The sequence below is a fragment of the Juglans regia genome, chromosome 14, assembly GCF_001411555.2.
Source record: "Juglans regia cultivar Chandler chromosome 14, Walnut 2.0, whole genome shotgun sequence".
Classification (NCBI taxonomy): domain Eukaryota; kingdom Viridiplantae; phylum Streptophyta; class Magnoliopsida; order Fagales; family Juglandaceae; genus Juglans; species Juglans regia.
The window spans coordinates 7550281-7575763 of NC_049914.1; the positions used below are offsets into that span (position 1 = coordinate 7550281).

The following is a 25483-nucleotide window of genomic DNA, read 5'->3' on the forward strand; positions in this document are numbered from 1 at the left end:
TCACTCTGTCTTATTATATGATCATCATTAGCTCAACACAGCACTTAATTAGGAGGAAGATTCTTGGTCTTAGGAAAAACAACACAGAGAAAAGAAAACAAAACAAAAGAAATGTGAGGTCAAAGAAATTTCCCCCACCAAAAAGAGAATCTCGAAGCCCGTATAGAGCTAGTAAAGTGTAATCTACACTGATTAAGAAAAGGTAAAGAACTCTTTCCTTCATAATGAAAAGCTATGTGGCTTGTCTCCATGAAAGAGATCACACAACTTGTCCCAAGATGTAGAGAACAGTGAAACCATTAAAAAATTTTGGCTCGATTGGTTGTTGGTTCCGTACATTCAGAATCACAAAAAAAAAAGCTGCTTTTTTCAGACTCAAAATAAAAAAATTATTAAGTACTCTTGAAATATAAATTAATAGTATTTCTATCTTAAAATTATTTATATGATAGTATCCTATCACATTTGTGGTTTGAGATTACTTAATGATCAGTTCTTAGAACATAGAGTCTTGCACTGTTGCTACTGTTTTGCCACCAGTAATGAGTATTCCTTGAACTCGGAGAGAGAGAAAAAAAAAAAAAAAAGGCTTTTAATGGGTAATCCAACATGAATCTGTTACTTTATACCATATGATTATTGTACTTTAATCATTAATTAATGGTTCTAGGAGGGATCTTCTTTCTCTCTAAGAGGATCTCTTGAAAAAGATCCCTATATGAAAGACAGATTACCAAAGTAAAGAAAAGTAAGGGGGGGGGGGGGGGGTTTGAAGCATATGATGCTTTGGTGAGTGCATGTGGAGTCAGCATCGACTATGGTTAGGAGGTCAAGCACAGTCCACTAGGCCATTTTTAGGGGGCGAGAAAGAATTAACAGTCTTGTAAAGAAAAGTTGGCTTTTGGGAAAACCAAACCGAGTGCCAAGTGACTCGGTTAGCTGCCGACAATGTTTCATCAAATTCATTAGATCAGCTTCTGCTCGTGTAGCTGCAGATTTTGAGATTCAACAATTTTAATACTGCCCATGAAGGATTTTCGGACAGTGTGTGAACATTAGATCATCTAATTCGGTCGAACAATTTCAATTATTTGATCCAACTCGGTTTATTTTTAGGCATAACTGGTCACGTTAGACAGATAGATAAGTTGCATAACAAAATGGGCATTGAATTCGATGAGCAACTATGGAGTCTGAAGTAACTTTATCTCACTATTGCCTTTATTTCATTCCTCTTGCAAGCTTGGGGCTTCCATTTGTTTGCTTATTGCCACAATTTATAATATTATTATTTAATATTATTATTATTTTATAATTTAAAAATATTTAATTATTTATTATATTTTATATAAAAATTTAAAAAAATTATAATAATAAAATAAGACAAGCATCACGGTATCCAATAGGCCTTAAGGTATATCAAATGGACGGTCAGCTGTGTAATCCCCCTGTTTGCTTCAAAAACGTTTAGCATATCTTTGCATGATAATGGTCTCTATCAGAGTCATGCACCATGCTCATCATTAAATGCCTTCTCCATAAACTGGCCACTCCATCCTTGACAACAGTACAAGAAATGTGATCCTGCCAAAAAAAAATAAAAAACCTGAAAACTTCTATTGAACCACTGAGACTTGTACAAAGCAACCCAAGTACTTTGAGACTCTCCTTCCGCTCAATTTCAGAGCTCAGAATTTGAAGTTCCAAGAGAAACCGAGAAAACACAATCCTCATCTACTTCTTCAAATTCATATACTATGGACTAACCCCAGTTCTTTGAATAACATATTCACATAGAACCAGCTAGAAGCACAAACAAAAAGCTATACTAGAGAACAGAATAAGGATATGGCTTGAGAATACAAAACAACTGGTACTCTCGTGATCATCCAAGGGGGTAATGCTGTGCAGAATGCATTTGGAAAACCATATTTGGAGCTCCCATGTAAGATTCATGGGAAACACCTCTTTGCAGATTGTGACCCTGCATTTTTTGCCCATAAGAGCTAACAATCCCATATGGAGAGGTCATGAACACATTCCCATGTGTTGTGTTGAAAGCCATGGTTGCTCCCCCATTGGACTGGTTCCATTGAAAAGGTGTTCGGGGTGTGGCTGCGGCGGAATTTCTCTGCTGCTGTTGCTGCTGCTGCTGGGGGTGAAGCACCGTAGAGTGCTCAGGGGAAGAGGGTCTTTTACTGTCCGGTGAAGGCATTTTCATGTCAACGATATTGACAGTAGTTATGTCATGGATGCTAGCTCTCCGCTTGTCTTTCCCTCCCGAAAGCTGCCTGATGAAGTACTTCTGAGCATGGCTGGCCACTTGTGTCGGTGTCCTAGTAATAACGAAATTGCGCGAGATATTTCTCCAGTCTCCTTTGCCATACTTCTTCAGCCCCATCAGAAACAATCTGCGGAAGATGAGACCACAGATTAAACTAAATACATAGCAAACTACCTGAAAGAGAATATAACTACAACCAATGAAGTCAGAAAAACCAAATTGGTATAAATGAAAATATCTCGACTTCAATATATATATATATATATGATATGTGTGTGTGTGTGTGTGTGTGTGTGGAATCCATATACGGATTGCGTTTTGGTACATACCCATGTCGTTAAATCTGCAAAAATCCTAGATCAAGTACTAAAGTTTTGTGCCGTACACATTAAGCTTTACCATCACGTAAAATTTAAGCAGAACAAGAATTTGATAGGAAAAACTCACTTATGCTCCTCCTCTGTCCATGGAACCCCTTTCTTTCTCTCCTGCTCGGCAGACCGAGCCGACGAAGACCTCTTTCCGCCGATGCCGTAAGATTGCCTAAACCCATCATAGCCATTACTATTCACCCCATCTAATGTGAATGGCGAGGCGGCATATCCTGGAATTGTCACCAGCCCTGCTTCTATATTGTTAATATCAGCCACCAATTCCTCGTACTGCCTCATCACATCCAAAACTGTCTTTCCAGGGATCATCGCCGCCACTTTGGGCCATCTGTCCGGGGATTCCTTATCGTACACCGCTAGCGCGTTTTCGAACATCTTGTTCTCGGCAGGAGTCCATTTCGTACTCTTGCTTTCGTCAAGAAGCCAATTCGCGTTCGATATATAGGTTGCAGGGGAGAGAATTTCCATTTCCCACTTCATCACTTCTAACTACCATGCAAATTACAGTATCTTACCAGCAAAATATGAACGAGTTCACAGTTCTGCGATTGCTCTTCTGTATTCTTTTGTGATTGTGAATTGAAGAGTTAGCTCAAGATTTTGAATTGGTGAAAAAGAAGAAAGACAGAGCAAGAGGGGAGAAGTAGAACCCAGACAGGAAAATGCAGAGTGGTGGAGGTTTTAAAGCAATAATATCAGTGTTAAATCAAGAAGCATTTTGAAAGGAATCAGAATACCTTTTTGTGCGTAGGCATACCCCTGAGGAATCTAGAAAAGACCCACCTTTTCAAAAATCAAAGAAAATCCCACAAAACAAATTAAAAAGGAAAATAACTTAGGTGCTCCATTCTGAAACCCTAAAACCACTGCTGAGATCTGAACCCAGTGGAATTCCAAGGAACAAAAAACAGAGAAACAGAACTACAGAGTGAAGACCGAGAAAACTTCCATGAAATTGAACCAGGAATGATCAGAAGTCTAAGAGAGAAGGGCTTCTAGGTAAGACTTTCCCAAAAGAAAAAAAGAAAAAAGAAAGAGCTTTATAAGTTGGAGCTAACTAACATTTGTATCTCTGGCTGCAACCACTTCACATCTCAATTGGGAAAGAAAAAGAAGCTGAATCCTCACGAAAGGAACTAAGAAGGAACCATGAAACAAAGCAAGGTAGGAAAAATAACCAAATTCGGAAAACAAGGGAGACTCTGAACTCTTGACGATTTGAAGCAGTTTAAAAAAGCTGGTAAAGATCTGTTCTTTCTCCCTTTTCCTTGTGGCATCAGCAACAAAGAAAAGGAAAAAAAAAAAAGTTGAGTGAAACTACGAAGGGAAAGAGAGAAAATTGAGGGAAGCTGAAAAAGCAGGTTGGTAAGCTTCAAGGAATGAATCTAGTTCTGCTTAAGAACTTTAGCCAGTGAGAGAGAAAAGCTGTAGGTGGTGGGCTTTGATTGGTGGAGATGGTGTCTGGAGATAGTGCAACTTATGGAAAAGTTTCCTCTTATAATAATACAGACATTCTCTCAGTTCTGTATTTTCTTTTTTTTCTTTTTTTTTTTTTCTTTCTTCGGAATTTATATTTTGTTTTAAAAATAACCAAATATGGAAAAAAAAGAAAGCCAATTTTTTTTCCTATATGCTAGTATTAATTAAAGACAAAGATTTTATTCACAAAAAGATCTCTAAATCTATAAATTAATATAATTTTATGTATATTATAAGAAGTTATATCAATTTATGAATTTATTTTTATAAAATTATTTTAAAAAAATAGCATTCCACTTAATTTAATCCTAAAATAACAGATACATGAAATTACAGATAAAAACATAAAATTTATAAATATAATAATAAAATCAACATATACTTATTATATTAATATTTATTAAGTGAATTAATAATGCTAGAAATAACATATTTCTTTTAAAATTAAAATTGTTTATTTTATAAATTAAGGGATGCGAAAGAAACAGGGCCGGGTGGCGGGTAGGTGATGATGAAAGATGGAAAGCTCACCTGTACTGCACTAGTCAATGGAGGGGGGAAGGGGGCAACAACAAATGCAACCCATCATTGCTCTCGACCGTGTGATGAGACTACTTTAAGAAATATTGACCAGATTTCATCAAATACTTTTTCCTTCGGTGGGGCCCACAAAGGTAGCCGCCAAAACTACGGTCTAGATCAGTGGTAAATTTTACATTCTGGCTTGAGAGGGGGGGGGGGGGCCCTCCACACTGTTATAACTTACTGGGGCTTCTCATTGGGCAGTCTACCCCCCAACATAATTGTATTGGTTATGATCTTGGAAGATGGGTCCCATCTCCAATGGCCACTGACTATCACCACGTGGCTCTTCTTTAGTGGCCTTTACCATGCAAGTCCAAGGGAGAAGCAGCCAACCAGGGGTTACCCTCCAATTAGCTGGATCCATGTCATAAGGGAAAGAAACATAATTATTGGTCCCAACCCACACATAAGTGAAAACAATTTTGGTAGCGGAAAATTTGAAATGATTTTCTCAATTTATTTATTTTTATATAATTTTTTGAAAAAATATTATAAAATCTATTTTTATTTCTTTATTTTTAAAAATAAGTATTACAGCCGTAATAATATTTTATAAAATTAAATTTACAAACTAATGTATTTTATATGACACGATATTTATAATGACACGTCAATTTATTTTTATAAAATTTGTTAGTTTATCAAATATTTATATTTTTCGTATATTAATCCATTCTTAACCTAATGGCTATCCAACCACCGGCTTTGGCTTTCACATCTCCACTCGCCAAGCCCTCTTATTTATTTTAATTTATTTTAATTTTTTGTTCACATTAGCTGGTCAGTGGAATTTGAGCAGGAGGACAATGATGCCCTTCTCCACAAAGCTTTTTCCTTAGCACGTGTAGTGCAATCTCGAATAAGTTATACACGAGCTGGGTAGGACCCACCTCTGCTTTTCTCTAGGCCCCACATAAACAGTACAGCTGTCACTCTCCGACGAGAAGCAGGAATCCACGCGCCGACCATGTGGGTCGTCCACCACCGTCCCTCAACCAATAAAACCAAGCGGTCCCCTTCAGATGTGACCAACTGCTGCATTGCTCCTGTCCCTGTCTTAACCTTTCCTTTCTTTTCTTTACCCCCCCACCCTTTGGAAAGTGGAAACTCTACACGCCCTGGGTTTTCCCGGTCCCCAACAACAACACTCGTTTTTAAATTACCTTTTGCCTCTTTTACCATCCTATCCCCCCCACGGAATTACCTCAGAGAAGGTTGTTTTGGGTACTGACTGTTTTTCCCACCAAGTTTGAGTTGTCTTCACATGTATCATCGAGGAGCCCATACCTCGTGCTTAACCCGGCCTAAGTTCTAGGCCCATTATTAACAATTTAATACAGTGCGACCAATTTATAAGTGATTTAGATTTAAATATGAATTGAGATAGTTTGTAAATTAAAAAATAAAAATTAAATTATTTATTATATTTTATATAAAAATTTGATAAAATTATAATCATGAGATGAGATGAGATGATCGTTAATTTGTGTGAAAAGTGGATTCTCGGATGGTGCTACATTAACGGTGAAATATTATTTTAAAATGCTAGGACCGCTATTATATTTTTTTTTTAATATTAAAAAAAATCAAAATACACTAGCAATTAAAATCAATTACAAAACTGTGGTAGGATCATTTTTTTATCCCTTTGGGCCTTGCTGCTCGAATAAAAGAAACTACACATCCTTAAGTGTCCTTGATGATCCGTACCTAACCGATGGGGTTGTCTTTATGATGCCTTTATTCTCGCCTACATGCAACACCAAAGTGAATTGAGTCCATGCATTATTCTACTTCCAATTTTGGACCGACATTATGAATGTAATTGCTAGCTTATTCTCACTTTTTTCTCAATTTTTTTTTTCCCTCGACGATAAAGGGTTGGAGGGGACGACCAGAGATGGCTTCCCTATCAAGACGTGATCATAATAGCACTCAATTTGCTGGGAAGTCATATAGGAGGAACCTAGCCATAGCCTAACCACAATCCCACGAGGGCATTAATAGTCCATAAGTCAATGGGTCACCAATAATACTGAGCATTTCCCGTTACGAGAGTTGACACCAAGACGTAGTATCCATTGACAAACTCATGGACCACTGAGCCACCACCCTCAATGGTTACTTTTTTTCTCTCTTTAGTTTTATGGGAAAATTATTAAGACTTCAAAATTAGATAACTATTTGGTAAAAACTTAAAATAATTGATAGAACAACAAATGGGGTGGTTTAAAAAATAAAACAAAAATTTACAAGATATATATAACTTCTTAAGAATTATAGACAAACATCCTAATCTATTCATATGCTTGTGTCTAAGAAGAAAGAAAACAAAGAAGGCAATACTTGTTTCGGTGGTTCACAAAAATTGGAATATGTCATCATGATGTCGGGACAATGCAAGGAGTTTGATCATTTTTAGCATTAGTAAAATCATCTTAACTTATTTCATCTAATTATTTTATTTTTTAAAACTTTTAAATAAAATACAATAAATAATTTATTTTTTTAAAATTTTAAAATAAAAATTATATTCTAACGATATTTTATTCAACTTTCATATCATTTCATTTAATATCAATTCACTGTTTAAACCAAGCCTAGACCATTCATGTACTCTTTCATGCTTCTTTGTTTTGAACATTTTGGTTGGTGGAAATCGAAGCCACCCATACATGCACCATTCAAACCCCGAATGTGCATAATGAACTAAAGATCAGACAAGTTGCCTTGTCTTCTTCCCCAAAAAAAAAAAAATACTCTTATAAATAGATTATATAAAAATAATCTCATAAATTTATATAATTTAATGTGATACGTCAGATTATTAAGTTATTTTTATTATAAAATAAATATAACGGATCTCATAAAATTACGTCAGTTTATAAATTTATTTTTATATAATTTATTCGTGTCTATACCAGTTCTCTCTTCCAAAGCATTGGGCCCAAAAATTAAAAGAATATTGGGTCTATAAAAATTATTTTTCAAATTGCTGTACTTTGAGTACTATTATACATCTTATTTAATTTATAACTAAAAAATTACTAACCCAATATAACAAATAAAACGATATGAATTTAGAAACTTTTTTTTATATATATATATTTTTTTCCGATATATAACATTTCTAAAAATCCAAAAATTCCTTTGTGCCATGCATAACATGCTCTCTTATTACAACACTAGTTTTATAACAAAATGAATAAAACTATTTTGCCTTCCCACTTTGACTGTTGGTCAAAAAAAAATTTTTATTTGGTAATTAAAGAAGTAATTTTAAGTGTATTAGTGTTTTTTTTATTTTTTAAAAATATTTAAATGTATTAAAATGTAAAAAAAAAAAATAACTGAACGGTACACCCAGCAGTAAGAGTGGGGTAGCATAATAACCTCACTCTAACAAAAAAGTCTCAACAATGATCTCTATAGCATATATGCTTTTGTGTCGAATGTAACACGTTTTTTTTCTTGTCGACCGGACATGCCGCCAATTATTTTAAATAGTTGTACAAATTACTATAGTTTATACTATGTTAATTTATAATTTTAACATAGTATGAAGGAATACATCATTGTATCATATGGTGGACCTAATTTATTAATAAAAAAATGTTAGAAATCTTAATAATATGAAGGAAGGTAAACCGTCAAACAATATCAATTTACGAAATTTTCTTCTATTAAATATTTTGAAGAATTAAAAAAAAAAAAAAAAAAGATGTTTTTAATCACATGTGACATTCATCCATGTTGAAAAAAATAAAAAAAACTCATGCATGTTCTGTCTGAATGGACCACATAGGCCACCAATCCATCGTCATTAATTTGCAATCTCGAATATCGCACCCTCTCTGTTTTCAATGGAAACCACTTTCGTTGAAACAGCTTAGTTCCTGAATTGTCTTGCTTGCCCTTCATTGTTATCAACGTTCCACAATAAGTCCATACTGCTGGCGTCACGCGTCACTATCGGAGTCTAATTATAAAAGTGATGGAAAAAAATAAAATAAAATAAAATCACAAATGATAAAAAAATGTCTGTTTCCATGTAGAGTTATGCTACAGCTATCGAGAAGCAGTCCGAATCATTTTTAATTTTTAATTTTTGTTTTTTTTTATATATTTTTTTAATCATCATAATAATTTTAAAATAATAAAAAATTCACAATATTATTAGAAAATATTTTTTTAATTACTAAATAAAAAAAAATCATTTGAAATACTTTTTAAGTCTCAGACTCAAAGCATTTATGTTGCATATATTTGAAAACAACAAAAAATTATTAAAAAATATTATATACAATTATGGTTTGTGCAAGATTCATTTTTTTTTTTTTTTTAAAATATGATTTATTATTAAAAATTAATTTTTTTATAAAAATATTATATATATTTATTTATTAAGAATCTGACGTAATCATCATAATTTATTGATTTTTAATTTTTGTTTTGAAGTGAATATGTCGTATGCCCATTGATACAGTCGTGGGGGAAGGGAGACTTTGATGCATTCAAAAGCGTAATGTGCCGTAAATAGACTGAATAGGGTTGGAGATCATGGCTAGTTTTGTTTCTATAAATGGAAAGATGCGGTTTTAAACGTCGGTCGTCCTTTACTTTCCCAAAAAGTCAAAAAAAGCCGCAAATGTGTTGTGACTGGGTATCGATTCTGAGACCACTCTCCCAAGGAGTCGGTAGCCTCGTAGTCAGCTCGCCTGCAATTGGAACGAAGCGTCCTCTGTTACACATCCACTGCAACAGCAAAAAGAATAAATAATGGTTTGCTCACTTCGCTCGCGCCTTCAAAGAAAAAACTGGGATTTTTATCCTTTTGCTATTAGATTTCCAGATGCTTTACAGATTATTCCTTGTTGCCAATATACTACTGATTCGTCTAATGCTAGGCCCTAGGCCCAATAACAACAGAATAAGGAAGCCCATAATGCAGATATAGAAGTAAACGACAACGGATCGGGCTATTAAGAGTCCAACCCATTATATGACCCAACCCAATTAAATAAAATTGACTCAAAACCCCAAACCACTAAACTGACTCAGTTGAAGGCCCACGGCCCCCTAACAGACTAATTAGTAGTATATTCTCGAAACCCTAAAAGTGAAGTACTTCACGGAAGTTTCTGGGGTCTCCCTTCCGATCTCCGTGTCCTCCTCGTGCTTATTCTCGAAACCCTAGGCCATCTCCATACACAGCTCAGGTTCCAGCATTGTTACATTCTGACAAGAAGCAGATCAAGGCTACGTGAGCGCGACAACGGCGTACTGCGACGTATTCACATTCTAATTAAACTCAATTTCTCAAAATTTATAAAAAAAAAAAATAGTATTATTTGATTATCTTAAATTTATCACTTAATGATCATCTTGATGTGTGATGTCACGTAATTTTTTAAAAATAAAAACAAATATAAAAATGATAGATAGAATCTAGAATTTTAATTTTTATCTTTTTATGTTTTTCAAATGCTCTTTTATTTTGAATATATATATATTTTTTAATTTTTTAATAAAGTATGTAATACTACATGACTGTGCTACGTCAAAAGAATCATATGAGCGACAAATTTGAAATAGTCCAGTAGCAATGCTTATAGATAAAAACTTTCTCAATAAATGATATTTATGAAAATAAAATAATAAATAAGATTATAATATGTTAGATTATTAAATATCGTATCACACCAAAGTAGGACACGGTAATTTATATAGAGTAATACAGATACTAAATGCAGTTTCTATTTGAGGATTTTATTATAAAATTAGTTAATTTTATTTTAAAATTTTTTTAAAATTATAATAATATATTTATTAAAATTATATTTTTTTCTATTTAATGAATGGTTTGTATATGCAGTCTCTAAATAAAAACTACAAATAAAATTTCTCATCACTTTATAAAAGATCATACACTTTCCTAAACAAGTTTTATCCTAAAGAGTAAAGAAGGATATTTAAAATATATATAAAAAAAATTCCTTTTATAAATAAATAGTTTTTTCATTAAGAGACACGACCGTTCGTGAGATCTATAATAGTACTTTTCTACGATCATATAAATGAAAATGAAAACAAGACAAACAGTAATTTCCCTTTAAATCAAAACTAAATTTCAAAATATATATATATATATATATATATATTAAAAGAGGGCGTCTTACTTTTGCGGAGCTAATATTTTTAATACTAATTTATTTTACATAGTGTATTATTTATTTGCTATATAAAGTGATGCAAAACAAAATTATAATCATAATTTAAGATTAAAAGAATTGTCAATTTATGCATTAACCTGTCGATTGACAAATAAATAAGATTTTAGAGCGATTGAATAGAATTACAATATTATTGATAAAAAAAAATTATTAGTTTTAGAAAATGATATTTTATTCCTTTTAAAACTTTTAGAGTCTTGAGACTTCAAATTTTAGCAAAATTCATTTATATATATATATATATTTAAGGATAAATTTTGGAGTTAAAAAAAAAATTGGGGCTCAAGATTTTTTTTATTTTTTATTTTAATGTTTTGAAGGAGACGTGTGTGGAGGAAGGACCCGAAGGAGGCCTTTTGCAAAGTTTTGGGTGGCCATACCCATTGCTTACGCTTTTCTGTTTCTCTTCGCTTGAAAGGAAATCAAGGCCAAGGCCAAGGCCTAGTTGCTGCCTATCTCCCCAGCAAAATGAATGGCATGCATGCGTATCCCTCTCTGATCAATTCTTAATTAGTTGGGGGGAATTTATTCATTTCGGTTTTTCCAACAGTCACCGTCAATTTAAATTTTTAAGATAAATAATAATTTAATACAGGATCGAAGCATGGATCAGGCTTTTGATTCATTTTTACTCCATATTTCACTCGATTTAAGTAAATATTTTACACGTTGGTTTCATGGGCGGGGAATTTGACTCACAATGAGACAATTCAAAGTGTTATATATAACATAGTTTAAATAATTAAATTTACATCATTTCATGAGTTTAAACTTTTTAATATAATTGATAATTTTAACAAATTAATCCTTCAAAGAAAAAAATTCTGTAATGATTGTTGAGGAATAATCTCACATTATCTGTGAACAAAAGTATTAGAGTCTGTCACAGGACGAATGAGGGTCCACACTACTTATCTTATGATAAGGACCAAAAAAAAAATACAAGTCTGCACGTGCGGGAGGATGTTGAAGAATAATCTCACATTACCTGTGGACAAAGTCTTGAGAATATTTATAAAGAATGAATAATTATTTCTTGTAGAACCGATTTTATTTGATGAGTTAGGCCCATAAAGTTTTTCAATGAAGATTATGTTCGATGTTAGAATATACTATCAGATAAAAAAACCAAGCCATTTTTTTTTCTTCCAAAATATATGTGATGAATTCATATAATCTGTAGCTTGTAAAATTAGAAAAATATTCCTTTGGACAAGTTTAATTACAAGCACTCAAACTGTCAAAAGTAAATAGGTCGGGACAAACAAAATGATATGAGATCAAAACTAAAAGAATTCCAATCTGATTTCTTTTCTCCATGATCTCTTTTTGATCAGTTTTCTCTCTCGTCTCCGATGAGTCTATGCAAAAAAGTTCTTGAGCAATTGCTAGCTAGCACTTGGGAAGGTCACTTGGAGGAGGTAGAAGAGATTCATCAGGGCCTTTTCCGTTGTCCACAACAAATGCCATCTTCAGCCCCCATGTCGTGTGCACTTCCAAATGGCAATGCATAAACCAAACCCCTAACAAAACCATTTAAATTAGCAGTGAATTCAACGAAGTGTATTATATATATAATGCGCAAAATTAAGGAACTTGGAAATTAGAAGCAGAGATCTGCAAAATAAGGAGTTTAATTAATTACCTGGGTTATCTGCCCTGAATCTAATTGCGGTCCATCCACCAGAAGGTACTCCAATGGTGTTTCTCTCCACAGGGTCAACAAGATTGAATTTCTTCGGATCTTTCTTCGGATTAAAGTTACCCAGTCCCCTTCCAACCTCGAAGAAATTGAAACCATGCAGATGGAGAGGATGGTTTTCAGGGGTTATCATCCCAGTGTCTTGCAAAACTAGCTGTACCGTTGAGTTGTAAGCAAGTCTATAAAGCCTCGTCCCTGTCGTGGTCTGGAAATTCGCCGGTTGCGTGCCGGTATAGTTATATTTTATTGATGGGTTTCCAGGGAAATCATCAGTGAAAACACCACTTATGTTGAAGAAGTGAGCTTGGAGAAGTGAAATGGTGGGCATCACAAACGTAACATTGTTGATATCCGCCACCACGCGGCTGCCATTCACACAAGTAGAGCAGGGGTTTACACCGAGTCCAACGGTGAATAGCAGGGAACGATCGATTTTCAAGGGGACTCTAGCGGGATACTTTCTCGAGTTGAGGCTTCGGAGGGATTTGGTGAAGTTTGCAGCTATTTGTGTGGCGTTTCGGGGAGGTGGGGCAGTGAGAATGGTGGCGGAAGAGGCTAAAGTTCCCGAGTAGTGTAATATGGCAGTGGCAGTGACGTTGTCTACTGCAATGGGTGCGTCCATGAAAGGCGAGGCTGCAACCATGTACTTGCCGCTTCGAAGATCAGTGGTCAGGAGGGCGTTTGTGGTCTGGCCTGGTGCAATGAGAATGGTGTCGGTTTTGAAAGGTTTTGTGTACACGGCGTCAACCTCAACAACAGTGAGTTTGTGACCAGCAATCTTGAAGAAAAGTTCTTCATTCAGTGCAGCATTGACGATTCGTAGCATGTATGTCTTGCTGGTATTTACCGGCAATCTAAAGCCTGCTGCAATTGATATATATAAACATGGTGAAAATCCCAACAAAAGTAATTAATATTGCTCTCCACTTTAAATTCAAAAGGTCATAGTTTCATAGTCTAATTATCTATAGCTAGGTGTTTTACCCTGAGAAGGGCAGCTTGAGAGAGGTCCCGGATGGCCATTGATGGTGTGAGCATCGGAAACATTGGGGGCCAAGCCAGATTTTAAAGCTTCATTAATGACAGCTTCAACATCTGATTTCCACCATTCACCTACAAGTTGAAAAACCAGACTGAAAGTTAAAAGGATTGATCTTATGGCCAAGCATGCATTATTAGATCAAGGGAGACAAGGGGCTTTAATTACATAAAAGTGCTATAGATATAAAAGAATTACCTAAAAATAAACTTACAAAATGACGTAATTTTAATTTATTGTACTTATTAGATAAAATCATATTACTTTTTAAGTTTATTTTTATATAATCTATTTGTCTCTAAAATATTTCTCGCCATTAAAAGGGTTACTTTCCAAATTAAGAAAAGAGGAGATCAAGATTGTACCTAATACAACAACGACTTCCTTGTGCGGCGTGGGAAAAGGGTAAGGAACTCCACGCTTGGGCAAGATGACTAAAGCGCCATGGACAGTGGCCCTGAGCCAAAGAATGTGAGCATGCCACCACAGCGTACCCCTTTGGCCAGTGATGGTGAAGTTGTATACGTATTGTTGCCCTGGTTGAATTGGGCATTGTGTTACGTACGCTGGTCCATCTGACCAACCCGTCCGAAATTGCCTTATCCCATGCCTACCAATAATCAAATGGATGTGGTATTAATTATTCATCCACTATTTTTTAATTTAAAAATTAAAAAATGAATGAAAAATACTAAATTATCACAATAAGACAGAGTTTACCTATAAAGTTGGAAATTAAGGAACTACTAACCAGTGGATGCTAACGTTGTATTTGACGTGGTTGACCACCTTGACCAGCACGGTATCGCCCTCCCTAGCATAAATGGTGGGACCAGGAGACCTTCCATTCACTGACACAATGGGCTTACTTGAGCACATTCTTGTGGCTTTCTTCATAACCACCTATTACATTAATTAGCCACCGCATTAATTTAGATATTCATGACTAATGCTATTTATCAGCAATTAGTTCCTTAATTTTACACGAGACTTACAAGCCTTAAATCTATCATTTTCCATATATATATATATAATTTAAGTTATTAGTAATGTGACTGTACATATGGCATAGTGCCCGACATCGACCAAATTAAGTTTGGTGGCTTCCTCGACACCACCAGTACTTTGCTGTTTGGCCAAGATTCCCGCTTAAATGGTTTTCATGTTTTATATATTTATTCATCATCTTTTTTTATAATGTAATATTAGATAATAGCTTTACAAATAAAATATAATAAATAATTTTTAATTATTTAATATTATATCAAAAAATGATAAGAAGATGATGAGAATTAAAATGATGATCATTACTTTTTTTTCCAATTTTCGAGCATTCGGCATTGGTTAGTCTTGTTAGTTAAAAATTAATACGGCGTATACAAACAACAAGGACTAATTTGCAAGTTGATAAAAACAAGTACTTGCGCATGAGATAGCATGCAAAATTAATAGGTTTATATTATTTAATTTTATTATTTTTTATCACATCCATCGATCGAATATAATGTATTTTAAACGACATATATATATCAATGATATAATTTGAGGGAAAGCAAGTTATAATATTAAGCAAGTTAAAGTGCATGCATGCATGGCTGGCGGATCAAGTCACAAGCTAGCGTGGTTAATTTATTCATGTATATGCATGGTTAATTGTTTTACTTAATTAACCAATTAAGTAAAACTTCTTAAATTACATGCATGATCATTTAATTAACATGCAGTAGTTAATTTATTCATGTATATGTGTAAAACACGTGATGAAGTGCTGCATATTATATATATATATATATATATATATATATATATATGCATCAAAAACAGATCAAACTCAAGTACTACGTATACATACGTTGAATTTGTAGTGCCGGACCATGCATTCCACTGACGCCGGAAACAGACCACAAGCCGCCACAGCTAGCATCAGTACTATAACTCGGATGATCCATGGCGCCATTTTTATGACCAATTATCTGTATCTCTCTTTTCTCTTGATCTGTTGCAGTTCTGAGATCGATGCGTGGATCATGACAAAGGCGGGAATTGGCTTATAAAGAGATCACCGACGACGTGCATTAATCTCTCTGCTGCCAAGTCGTTTTTGCTAGTAGGTGGATATATGCCCGAGAATACTTGGGAGGAAAGCCATTATATATATATATATATATATATATATATATATATATATATATATACATACATATATAGCCACCCAGATAGCTAGATAGAATTATTTCTGTTATTTTTTTTCTTGTTTATATATATAGACAAGCTTGTGAAGCTAATTAATTAGTTAAAAGTACTAGTACTAGAGCTTTTGTTGATGATGCTGATTTTCAAATGGACTAGGTGATCAGCCACTGGGTTTGGTCCAACCATTTCGGTTATAGTTCGTACACCAGACCCCAGCTAACATTTTAAATAAATAAAAACGTGGATAATCTTAGCTTAATCCACCTGACTTGAGTCAATGAGATGACATACATACATGATGACAACAGAGTACTTACTTCCAGTTTTAGTACTTTTTCAGTTTTCTTTGATTTATTCTAACTAAATACTTAAGGTTGAACTAATCAAAGACTAATTAAATTTGGTGTCTTTAATATTTAATTAAATTGTTTTGAGTTTCAGAAAACTAAGGATCGAGCTATAGAGTTTACGACAATTTTACACAAGATATATATATATTAGAGGTTAGATATTTTGGTAATTTGACATGGGTTCGGTACTGCTAGGAGCTAGAAAACTACCGAATGGAAGAAAGTCATGGACATGGTAGTTTGGTAGATGAGAGATACATGGATCGATGGGTTGTCCGCCACAACAATATATATATATTGTAGTTGAAACATGGTTTTCACGGATTTTCCAGATTCTAAAACTCTGTTTTCTGAAAGCTAAAGGATAACTGCTTATTATGACCATCATCATCATCATCTTGATATATCATCCTAATTCGTTAGAGAATTACATGTTTAAATTCTTCGATCACATGTTTAACGATTGGAAAATTCTATACACCATACTATCATTACACTTTCATCTCATTAAGTATGATGTGGCATATTTATCATTATTAAATAATCATTTATTACATATTTTTTTTATCATCTAATGATAATGAATGTGTCACATACTACTTAATATGATTAAAATAGGATGAGAGTGTGGTGTACAACATAATATGCTAATAATTATGAGTCCCTCTCTCTCTCTCTCTCTCTCTCTCCAACCTACAATATAGATCAGATGGCAATACTAAATATAGAAGGGATCAAACCAGCTTCTTTTAAATACTCTGTAACAAAATGAGATTAGCTTTTGGGCTGCACAGACCTTATCGATTTAAACATGTTTCAATGGGGTTAGTAGTTGTTAGTGATTGATTTTTATTTTATAATTACCAAATCGTTTTTATATATAATGACTGGATTATTTATATTATGGAAAATGATATAGGTACTAAGGAATCCCGCCCACAAAAGCTATTGAAATGTGTTTTTTTAGCATTTGTGTTTGTTTATTTTTTAATTTTTTGTATTTTTTTTTAAATATATAAAAAAGGTGTCCTTCTATATAGCATCAACTGTAGCGGTGCACACAATGCACACAGTACGTAAATGTTTCTTATTCTTTCATTTTTTTTTTTTTTGCAAAGCACACCAGACCCCTCTCTCTCTCTCATCATCTCTCTCCAGTGCTCTCGTAATCTCTCTCTCATCAACTCTCTCTCTCCTCGACTCATCAGATCTCTCGCCTCGACTCTCTCTCTCTCTCTCATCGTCTCTCTCTCCTCGACTATCTCTCTCATCAACTCTCTCTCTCATCCCTCATCTCGACTCCATTCTCTCTCTCTCTCTCATCTCCGCTCTCTCTCCTCATTTCTCTCTCTCAGTCCATTAATTTCAAATTTAGGAGTTGTATAGTCTAGATGATGCCATATAATATGTGCAAAAGTGGCTGCTCCCAAACAGTGGCTTCTCCCCCAAATTATTTCATAATTAAAATAAAAAACACTTTAACACTATCAGTACAAAAGATTGGTAGCTTTTGTTGATAGACGTAGGAGATTCCTTATCTTATTTTATCTCAATGTAATTTTGGTAATTTTCATCCTATATAAAGGATGTATGCTTTCAAGGGTAGAACTAACTTAAGGCTTAACCCCAAAATTTTTAAAATTTGATTAAAAAAAAGATTTTAGAAGGTGTTTTTATAAAATAAATTATATAAAAATTAGTATTTAACCCCCCAAAATTATTTTTTCTTAACTTAACCCCTCAAACTAAATTTTCTGGTTCCGCTCTTTTATGCTTTCATGTATTTAACCACAAGTAATAAAAGAAAATATCTAGCCATAAAAATCTCTTCTGCTCTACAATATTCTTTCATCTCCATTTCAATCTATATTATATTTAAAAAAAAAAAAAAAAAAAGGAGCATCTGTCCAAAATCAGTTGGTCATCAGCTCACGTGGCAAATTATGCGGCAAAGTTGGGACATTTCATAGGACTGTTCATCCAGAACTTAGAAGACCGGATTCTAGTTTCGAGTTGGGATACACTCGATCCGGATACTGAATTTTAAAGCTGGAATTCAGAGTTTTTTTTTTTATATATTTTTTTCAGCATGCTTGAGTGCTGTAAAATTAAAAACCCATTAAAATGGCTCCCAAATATATCACATATAGGGGCTAAGGGCCTTGGATGCATTATCAATACGTTTGACCCTTGGCCTTCGTCTAGAGTGCCGTGTTTGCAGAATTCAAGCAAATTTCAGCCGAAACTTGAGAACTTGCACACAAGGCAAATCACTCATACTCTATTATTTTTTCAATATTTATTTTTATAGTATGTACTGCAAGTTTAAAGTGAAGTTTGAAGCATGCTGCACTCAAGCATGTTGAAGGAAGGAAGAGAAAGAATGAAGAAAAAGAAAATCAACCCAAAATTCGAGTCTGCTCCGACTCGAATTAATCCAATCCAGATTTTGACCCGAGTTTTATATATATATGATTGAAAAATAATAATTTTATAATTTTTTTATAAATAAATCTGAATTTTATAATATTAATTTTTTATTTTATTTTAATGGAGTGACATAATTTCATACATTGTTTAAAGATGTGTTGTAAAATAATTATAAAAGAGTTATAAAATAATTACTCATATGTGATTTATCAACAATCATTGATCATGCAATCTGTTTTTTTTTTTTTCTTTTCTTTTCGGAAAACTCGAAGTAAAATATCAATATCCCATGCACTCTTATCCAATTATAATTAGCCGAAATTGTCATCAATCTTTGATTTTCTTTTTCAAAATAATAATAAATAAAAAAAAATCGAGACAATCCAAAATGATGACAAGTGTCATTTCAATCTATGAAGTGAGGTGAGACTGAGGTAGTAGTGCGTGGCTTGGTCCAAACCCGTGCTCGTGGGCTGGAACCGGAAGAGATCTTCTATAAATCTGTTTCCCATAAGATTTCCGTTGCGACCCCCCTCCTCATAGAATTGTCGGACACCCCCAACTTTCAGTATTCAGCTTCACACTGACTAGTTTCGATGATTCGCAAACGGTATCAAGAAGCCAAGACAGGTAAAACCAAGATATTATTTCAGTTCGCATATGGATATGGGTGAATGCCTTTTCCGACTTGCCTCCCAACTGTTCGATGGAATGTCGAGATCAATATTCTTATATCGAAACGTCTCCTCTGCTTCTTTTTAACCTTTTTCATTCATTTGTTTATTAGAGACGTAAACTAACTTGCCTCCAACTGTTCACTGAAAAGTTGGATGAAACATTTTAAGCCCTTTGTTTTTGGCGTTAATTTGTAATTCAGGTTTCCAACTGATGAAATCGATGAATGCCCAGAAGTACTTGAAGAAAGTAGGACTGGGCAAAGAGGACTACTACTTCTGGAAACAAATTGGCAAAGCTTTGTTGTGCACGTACACGATATTTGGTGCCGCCTGGCTCTACAACGAAACATCACCGCTGGGTTGGTGGACGCTGAAGCCTCGGCCCAAGGAAGAAAAAGAGTTAGCCCACCTCTACGAGCGGCGAGAGTTTCCATATCCGGGTGATGAAGAAGCAATGCAAGAATTCATTGCCAAAGGGGGCATGGTCGGCACCACAATCGGTCCAAAAGGGTATATTGAAACGGATAAGGATGCGTTTAACTATCAGAAGGAGTTGCAGAACAAGAAGTTCGAGCAAGAAGCTCAGAAGCTGTGGCTGAGAATGAGGAATGAGGTCATTCAGGAGCTTCAAGAGAAGGGGTATGATGTGGAGTGAGCTTTTGTTTCGAGTTATATCATGTAAGTGAAGCCTGAGTGAATGCTGAATGGGTTTGTGAAACATTAAGCGCCGTTCTATTTTATATTGTGAAATGAAGGCTTAAATAAAAGTTGAATGGTTTTGTAGAACTCTAATCGTTATATGAAACAACACCCTTTATTTTTCCAAGCACAAGGGTGCGAGAGCAGTCCTGCTGCAGTTAGGGTTATTTCATGTCCGTGAAGAATGTTGCCCCCAAGTGACCCAAAAGTAGAAGCATTGAACCACCACCCCAAGCGAAACCATTGGCTGTAATCCAACACGAGTTCTGCTGCTTGAAGTTGCCAGTTTAATGGGAAAGAGTTTTTTTAGCCATCGAGTCATCAACTTTCGACTCTCTTATTTTTGATAAGTACTTTTCAACTCTTATTAAATACCAATCACACAAGCACAACCTTCACAAAAGCCTCTGGTGCCCAACAAAGAGTTAAGAAAGCGTCTTGCTGCTTCGTGTATTGCTCCACAGTGTAGCGAGTTTGCCCTTGATGTATTTGATTCAAAGAAATCGGGATGCAGCTAGATTAGGGTATAATGTAGATGATAGTGATGATGCCAATATAGAGGCCCTCGACTCCAAAGAAATGGCGCAAGTGTAACATTGCTGAAATTAACCAAGTCATAAATGTGTGAATGATCAGGACGTGATGGGACAACAGTGATGAAGCTGGCTGAATTTTTTGCAGTTCATTGGATGTAGGGGTAGTATCTTGTATCTTTAATGGATTGCCAGCTGATTTCATCTTGATTGATCAGTGAAAGCATGCTTTCTACCTAGTATAAGTTTATTCCACATTTCTACCAATCAATGAAAATGGATTAAATGGAGCATGCAAACAATGTAGAGAACCAGGGAGACCTGAAACAATTCTCTACACATGATGTAGAAAGCATAACTAAGAAACTTGACACTATCTTCAATCATCAGAAAGTTCTATTCAAGTGTTTAAAGTAGACAGGCTTAACCTTTTAAAACTCAATACTACAATCTCAAATATTTAGTTTCTCAGGTTAAGTTGGACGAAGATCAGAGTTAATTTACATCAGTCGTCATAAACTTCCAGGGAGTTTACCTGATCCTGCTCCAGAACGATTTTCAATTCCTTCAATCAAAGTGTCACTGGCACAATTACTTGGATGCATTTCACTGTCCCACTGTCACATTCCAAACCATGATCCATCAGTGACTTCAAAGACATCTAGAGCCGAAATTACATCATTGAAAGTCTCACATATTCCAGCTACGAGAAAAATTGGATCATAAGTTACCATATAAGGTACATGAGGAGCACCTTTGAACAAATGATTCTACAACCGCAAATGCTAAGCTATTTTGCCATGTAAATTCTCGTTGTCAAATGTCATCAAATAAATAAAGTAGTTTCATTGGAATTATTAGATAAACAAGTTCATCAGAGAAGAGATAACAATATAATATGCTTTTATTCCAAGAACAAGAACGAGATCAAACACGTTTATATATGTCTTTACAACAAATGCCTTGGAAGAGCAGATAAAACCTTTACAAGACAGTCCTGGCTATAGAATACGAGTTCCGTAGCTTACTCTTTCCAGATTTACTTCTCCTGTAGCTCCTTAATGGCGTCAAATAGAACCTCAACAGGCCGTTATCAAGGTTGTTTGGAGAATATCTTGCACTCCTACTGTGCTGCAGCATTACCTCCTCTCTTCTCTTCAGACCACTGATTTTGGCTTCAGCACCACCCGAATTACTGAACAATCCAGCCACTTTGCAGGAGTTCCTACAGCTAACACTATAGCTGCGAATAAGCTTCTGACTCACTGACCCATTTGCTTCTCCATTAGCCACCCTCCTCAGCTTCTGCCAAGACTCTCCAAGTTGTCGATCAACCACATTACCTCCAACATACTCTCCTTCTTCATCCCCACATTTACTTTTGCTCTGCCTCTGTTTCAACCCAAAAATATTCCGCATTCTGTGCCACTTGTTCAACTTCTTCAAACCCTTTTGATTAATCCCACCTGCCGCAGAAGTAGCAGCATCTTTCGAAACAGATTCAACATTCTCCAAGCTAACGTCTTTCACGCATTTTGAGTTTCGATCCCTCGAGTCGTCTTGCTCTGCTACCAGCAACTTGGCCCCGTAGAATAACTCCGTGCTCTCCGGAGACACTTTTGCATTTGCATTGGATGTCAATTTCAACTCATCAAACTCGGTTATTCCCCCTCTCCTCTGTGAATTGGAGCGATCGAAGCTCCTTCTCCGCCTCTGAGAAAATGGAGTTTCGGAATAGTAATCCTTCGTCTGAGCTGAACCACCGGGACTCCTCTCCTCCTCCTCCTCCTCATTCCCCAAATTCACCCTCTCCTCCACGGATACCATTCGCGTAAGCCTCGGATACGCCTTCCCTATAAAATACCCGTCCCAGGAAGCCCTCGGCTCGTCGAACGAATACCTCGCCACATCCACCGATAACCTTGGGTCCGTATCGCAAGATCTCCTCCCAAATCTGTACTCCCCAATCTCCGATTGGGTCTCCCTACACCGCCTCCCACTCTGCTCCTCAGCCTCCACGATACCACCACCATTACCAGTATTGTGCTTCTTTATCTTCTGCTTTTGCCGCCATTTCCTCAATTTCTTGCTGAACACTGAAGCCGCCTCACAAAAGCTCGCAGCGATGTCCTTGAAATCCTTTCCTCCACTCTTCTTGCTCCGCCATTCGAGATCTATGAATTCTTTCATCGTCTTGAACTCTATCCCTTCCTCCACGATCCCATTCTCTGGTTCATTGCTTATATCCGGAATAACGTCCTCAGAAGCCCTAATTTCTTCTACATCATCATTCTCGCTCTCATTCTCATTTTCATTCTCGCTCTCATTCTCATTTTCATTCTCGTCCTCCTCCCGCAGTTCAAACCCTAGTCCCCCCAATTCCACCTCGAACCTCCTATTCAGGCCCTTCCGCTCGTCATCGACGTTGAACAGATCCCACAGCGTGCTCCGGGCCCGAACGTCGCAAGACCTACGACGCGGCGGCTCAGATGCCGCAGCAGAGGACCCCTCAGCGGAGAAAGATTTGCTACGGCGGAGCACCGCGGCTGCTGAGGTGGTGGGGATCTCGTGGCGGGTGGCGGGGTCGATGGAAGCGAGACGCTCTCGGAGGCATGAGGCGCAGAAGCCGGTGACCGGTCTGGTGGGGTGGCGGTGACAACTGGAGAGGCGGCATCTGGGTTGGGAGCTCATGGCCGGAGAAGTAGACCGTCGAAGAGTCGTTGCATGATATAGAAAGAGTGGGGGAGTAAAGGGGATAGGACTGTGTGAGGGTACGAGGAGCAGTAGAGCAGAGATGTGGAGTGTGACAAATGGAAACCCTGGATAAACCCCCCCACACCCTTTAAGCTTAGCTTAACTTCTTGTTTTGGATTTTATCCAACTCTTCTTTCTATATTTCCAACCATAAATCTATGGTCGCCAATTGTGACATTTCGTATTAAAAATATTCAAACTTTTTTAAGAAACCAGTTTCTGGGATGTTAATGTTGTGAACCAACCATCTCGATTCTCTCCCATATATTCTAAAAGAGATTGTAAAAGTAAGGTAAAATTCTAATTATTCATATAATATAGATCTTCTAAGATTCTCTATCCAGATTATAAATAAAATAAATTTTTATTATAAAATAAATCTAACATATCATATAAAATAATGTTAATATGTGAATTTGATATGTATGTAGATGCAGTAATTCTCTTATAAATAATTGGTGCAATAGAGAGGATGTGGATCCCACAGTTTAGGGTAGCTACTCTAGTCATCTGCCTCCAATTCGATTAGGGGATTGCAGGGACCGTTGGTTCCATATTAAATGGCACAAAATAGATAAATGAAACAGTTACAACTTACAAGGCTTAACAAAAGTATATACAACTTTATTAAAAAGTTAACAGAAGTCCCTCAAAGAAAGAAGAGAGAAGGTGAGAAGAGTCATGAGTAGGAGTAGTACCACAAAACAAAAAGAACCTAAGGTGGGGGTATTGGGGGGGGGGGGGGCTTTTTTTTCACAAAAGAGGCGCAACACAGGCGAGGCGAGGCGAGGCGACAGCTTTCCTATCATTCCTCCTCGACTTTTGATTGTCAAACACTAAAAGGAAGAAAGCTAATGAGTGTCGCTTGCACTGGAAGTAGATTGCAACGCAAAGCAAACTAGACAATTTCTGGGGCGCTCACAGATTTTGGGCAATTTGGTTGGTCTCCATTTGGTAAAGAATTCCCATTTAACAATCCAAAATTCAATCAAAGGGCTCGAATGTCTCAACCAATACAAGTCAACTTCACAAAGGACACCGCGATTGGCTTTGAAATTCATCCTTTTTGTTTTGGGAGGGGTTCAAGGGTGAGCAGTATGATGCTGAAACAAGGACCAAGTTCGGGAAAGAAGAGCCAAATAATATAAAGTAATTACTTTTAGTCAGGCATCGAACTTCTTTCTTGATGCATGTCATCATCTGCTCTAGCTTCGGCCTCTATAAGACTCTTTCAAAACTCACTTTTCGACAAAAAGCTAGCCCCTTGTCCTATTGTCCTCGTCGGTTCTTGATGGATACCTGGGAGATATCACCCGCATTATTTATTCAAAAATCCGCTTACCCGTGCAGGCTCTTTTTTTTAACAGATTTGCTCTCATCGGGTTTAAAATTCATCTTGAGTTTGCTGGAGTTGGGTCTTGTGCTTTTGCAATGTTGTCCAAAATTGTTCCCTTTTTTTTCCCCTTTTATCCCAAGTATTTCAGATGCAAAATATTTATTAAGGGGTGGAAATTCCCTAAGAAAATCTTCCACTACAACAAGTACAACCCATGAAAAATAGAAACTAATATTTACCCATCTTCACCCTTCTTAAAAGAGTAATGATAAACACATAACACTATTTACAATACTTTTCATAATACATGATGTAAAATGAGAATATTTTTATAAAATTATGTTACTTTTATATGATATTTTATAATAATATCCCTCGTATTAAAACATGATTGCGAAATATATTGTAAAATGATATTTTTTTAGCTTAACTAGCATAATGTGGTATCATTCCTACGTTGAGCTAACTTGGGTCGAATGCCACCACCCCCTAATCCTTAGGGATCGTGAGTTTCATAATCGGGGGTTTAACACCCGAACTACTAGGAAATAATCTTTCAAAGAGAGAGAGAGAGAGGTGGGGTTCATAACCTTGCACGAGTTGTGTATTATTATGCAACGTTGACTGTTTAGAAGCCAGCTTTAGCACTGGGGATATGAGCTTCAACTTGGGTTTGGGTCAATTTCATTTGTGGCTTTGGCATTTAAGCTAGTTGAAATGAAATGAACGGATCATGCAACCATTTTAAAGTCGTTTGTCAAACATTTGGAATTTGGATTTGGGTCGAACCCTTTACA

General features: G+C 35.8%; 4 protein-coding genes across 6 annotated transcripts; 1 reads left to right on the forward strand and 3 right to left on the reverse strand.

Moving 5' to 3' along the window:
- Nucleotides 1-1528: 1528 nt before the first annotated feature.
- LOC108988686 (transcription factor DIVARICATA-like) lies at nt 1529-4126 on the reverse strand. The gene is made up of 2 exons (XM_018962012.2): nt 2732-4126; nt 1529-2411 (listed from the first exon to the last, which is right to left on the reverse strand). Exons 1-2 carry the CDS (start codon nt 3154-3156, stop codon nt 1886-1888), a joined length of 951 nt encoding a protein of 316 aa, XP_018817557.1. The 5' UTR covers nt 3157-4126; the 3' UTR covers nt 1529-1885.
- Nucleotides 4127-12109: 7983 nt separating this feature from the next.
- LOC109012365 (laccase-4-like) lies at nt 12110-15845 on the reverse strand. 2 transcript variants are annotated; one of them, XM_035685124.1, is made up of 6 exons: nt 15567-15845; nt 14466-14617; nt 14080-14324; nt 13660-13788; nt 12619-13539; nt 12110-12496 (listed from the first exon to the last, which is right to left on the reverse strand). In XM_035685124.1, exons 1-6 carry the CDS (start codon nt 15669-15671, stop codon nt 12366-12368), a joined length of 1683 nt encoding a protein of 560 aa, XP_035541017.1. In that variant the 5' UTR covers nt 15672-15845; the 3' UTR covers nt 12110-12365. The 2 variants fall into 2 exon arrangements, with proteins under 2 accessions (XP_035541017.1, XP_035541018.1); XM_035685125.1 differs by having other exon boundaries at nt 12619-13536; nt 15567-15807.
- Nucleotides 15846-19114: 3269 nt separating this feature from the next.
- On the forward strand, nt 19115-20156 carry LOC109012364. Its single transcript, XM_018993952.2, has 2 exons — nt 19115-19317; nt 19565-20156. The coding sequence occupies exons 1-2, from the start codon at nt 19284-19286 to the stop codon at nt 20017-20019; spliced, it is 489 nt and encodes a 162-aa protein (XP_018849497.1). The 5' UTR covers nt 19115-19283; the 3' UTR covers nt 20020-20156.
- A 758-nt stretch (nt 20157-20914) lies between these two features.
- LOC109012363 (protein OCTOPUS-like) lies at nt 20915-23471 on the reverse strand. 2 transcript variants are annotated; one of them, XM_018993948.2, is made up of 2 exons: nt 21625-23471; nt 20915-21299 (listed from the first exon to the last, which is right to left on the reverse strand). In XM_018993948.2, the coding sequence occupies exons 1-2, from the start codon at nt 23285-23287 to the stop codon at nt 21217-21219; spliced, it is 1746 nt and encodes a 581-aa protein (XP_018849493.2). In that variant the 5' UTR covers nt 23288-23471; the 3' UTR covers nt 20915-21216. The 2 variants fall into 2 exon arrangements, with proteins under 2 accessions (XP_018849493.2, XP_018849496.2); XM_018993951.2 differs by having other exon boundaries at nt 20915-21213; nt 21625-23470.
- Nucleotides 23472-25483: the final 2012 nt, after the last annotated feature.

Excerpts from the sequence above, each read along its gene's own strand:
- LOC108988686 (XM_018962012.2), bottom strand. The coding sequence starts at position 3,156 with ATGAAGTGGGAAATGGAAATTCTCTCCCCTGCAACCTATATATCGAAC. Across the intron at positions 2,412-2,731 it reads TGGACAGAGGAGGAGCATAA|ATTGTTTCTGATGGGGCTGA; the intron begins GTGAGTTTTTCC and ends CATCTTCCGCAG.
- LOC109012365 (XM_035685124.1), bottom strand. The coding sequence starts at position 15,671 with ATGGCGCCATGGATCATCCGAGTTATAGTACTGATGCTAGCTGTGGCG. Across the intron at positions 13,789-14,079 it reads GGAAGTCGTTGTTGTATTAG|GTGAATGGTGGAAATCAGAT; the intron begins GTACAATCTTGA and ends TTCAACTTGTAG. Across the intron at positions 12,497-12,618 it reads ATTCAGGGCAGATAACCCAG|GGGTTTGGTTTATGCATTGC; the intron begins GTAATTAATTAA and ends TGGTTTTGTTAG.
- LOC109012364 (XM_018993952.2), top strand. The coding sequence starts at position 19,284 with ATGATTCGCAAACGGTATCAAGAAGCCAAGACAG. Across the intron at positions 19,318-19,564 it reads GTATCAAGAAGCCAAGACAG|GTTTCCAACTGATGAAATCG; the intron begins GTAAAACCAAGA and ends TTTGTAATTCAG.
- LOC109012363 (XM_018993948.2), bottom strand. The coding sequence starts at position 23,287 with ATGAGCTCCCAACCCAGATGCCGCCTCTCCAGTTGTCACCGCCACCCC. Across the intron at positions 21,300-21,624 it reads GAGAAGTAAATCTGGAAAGA|CTGGAATATGTGAGACTTTC; the intron begins GTAAGCTACGGA and ends TTTTTCTCGTAG.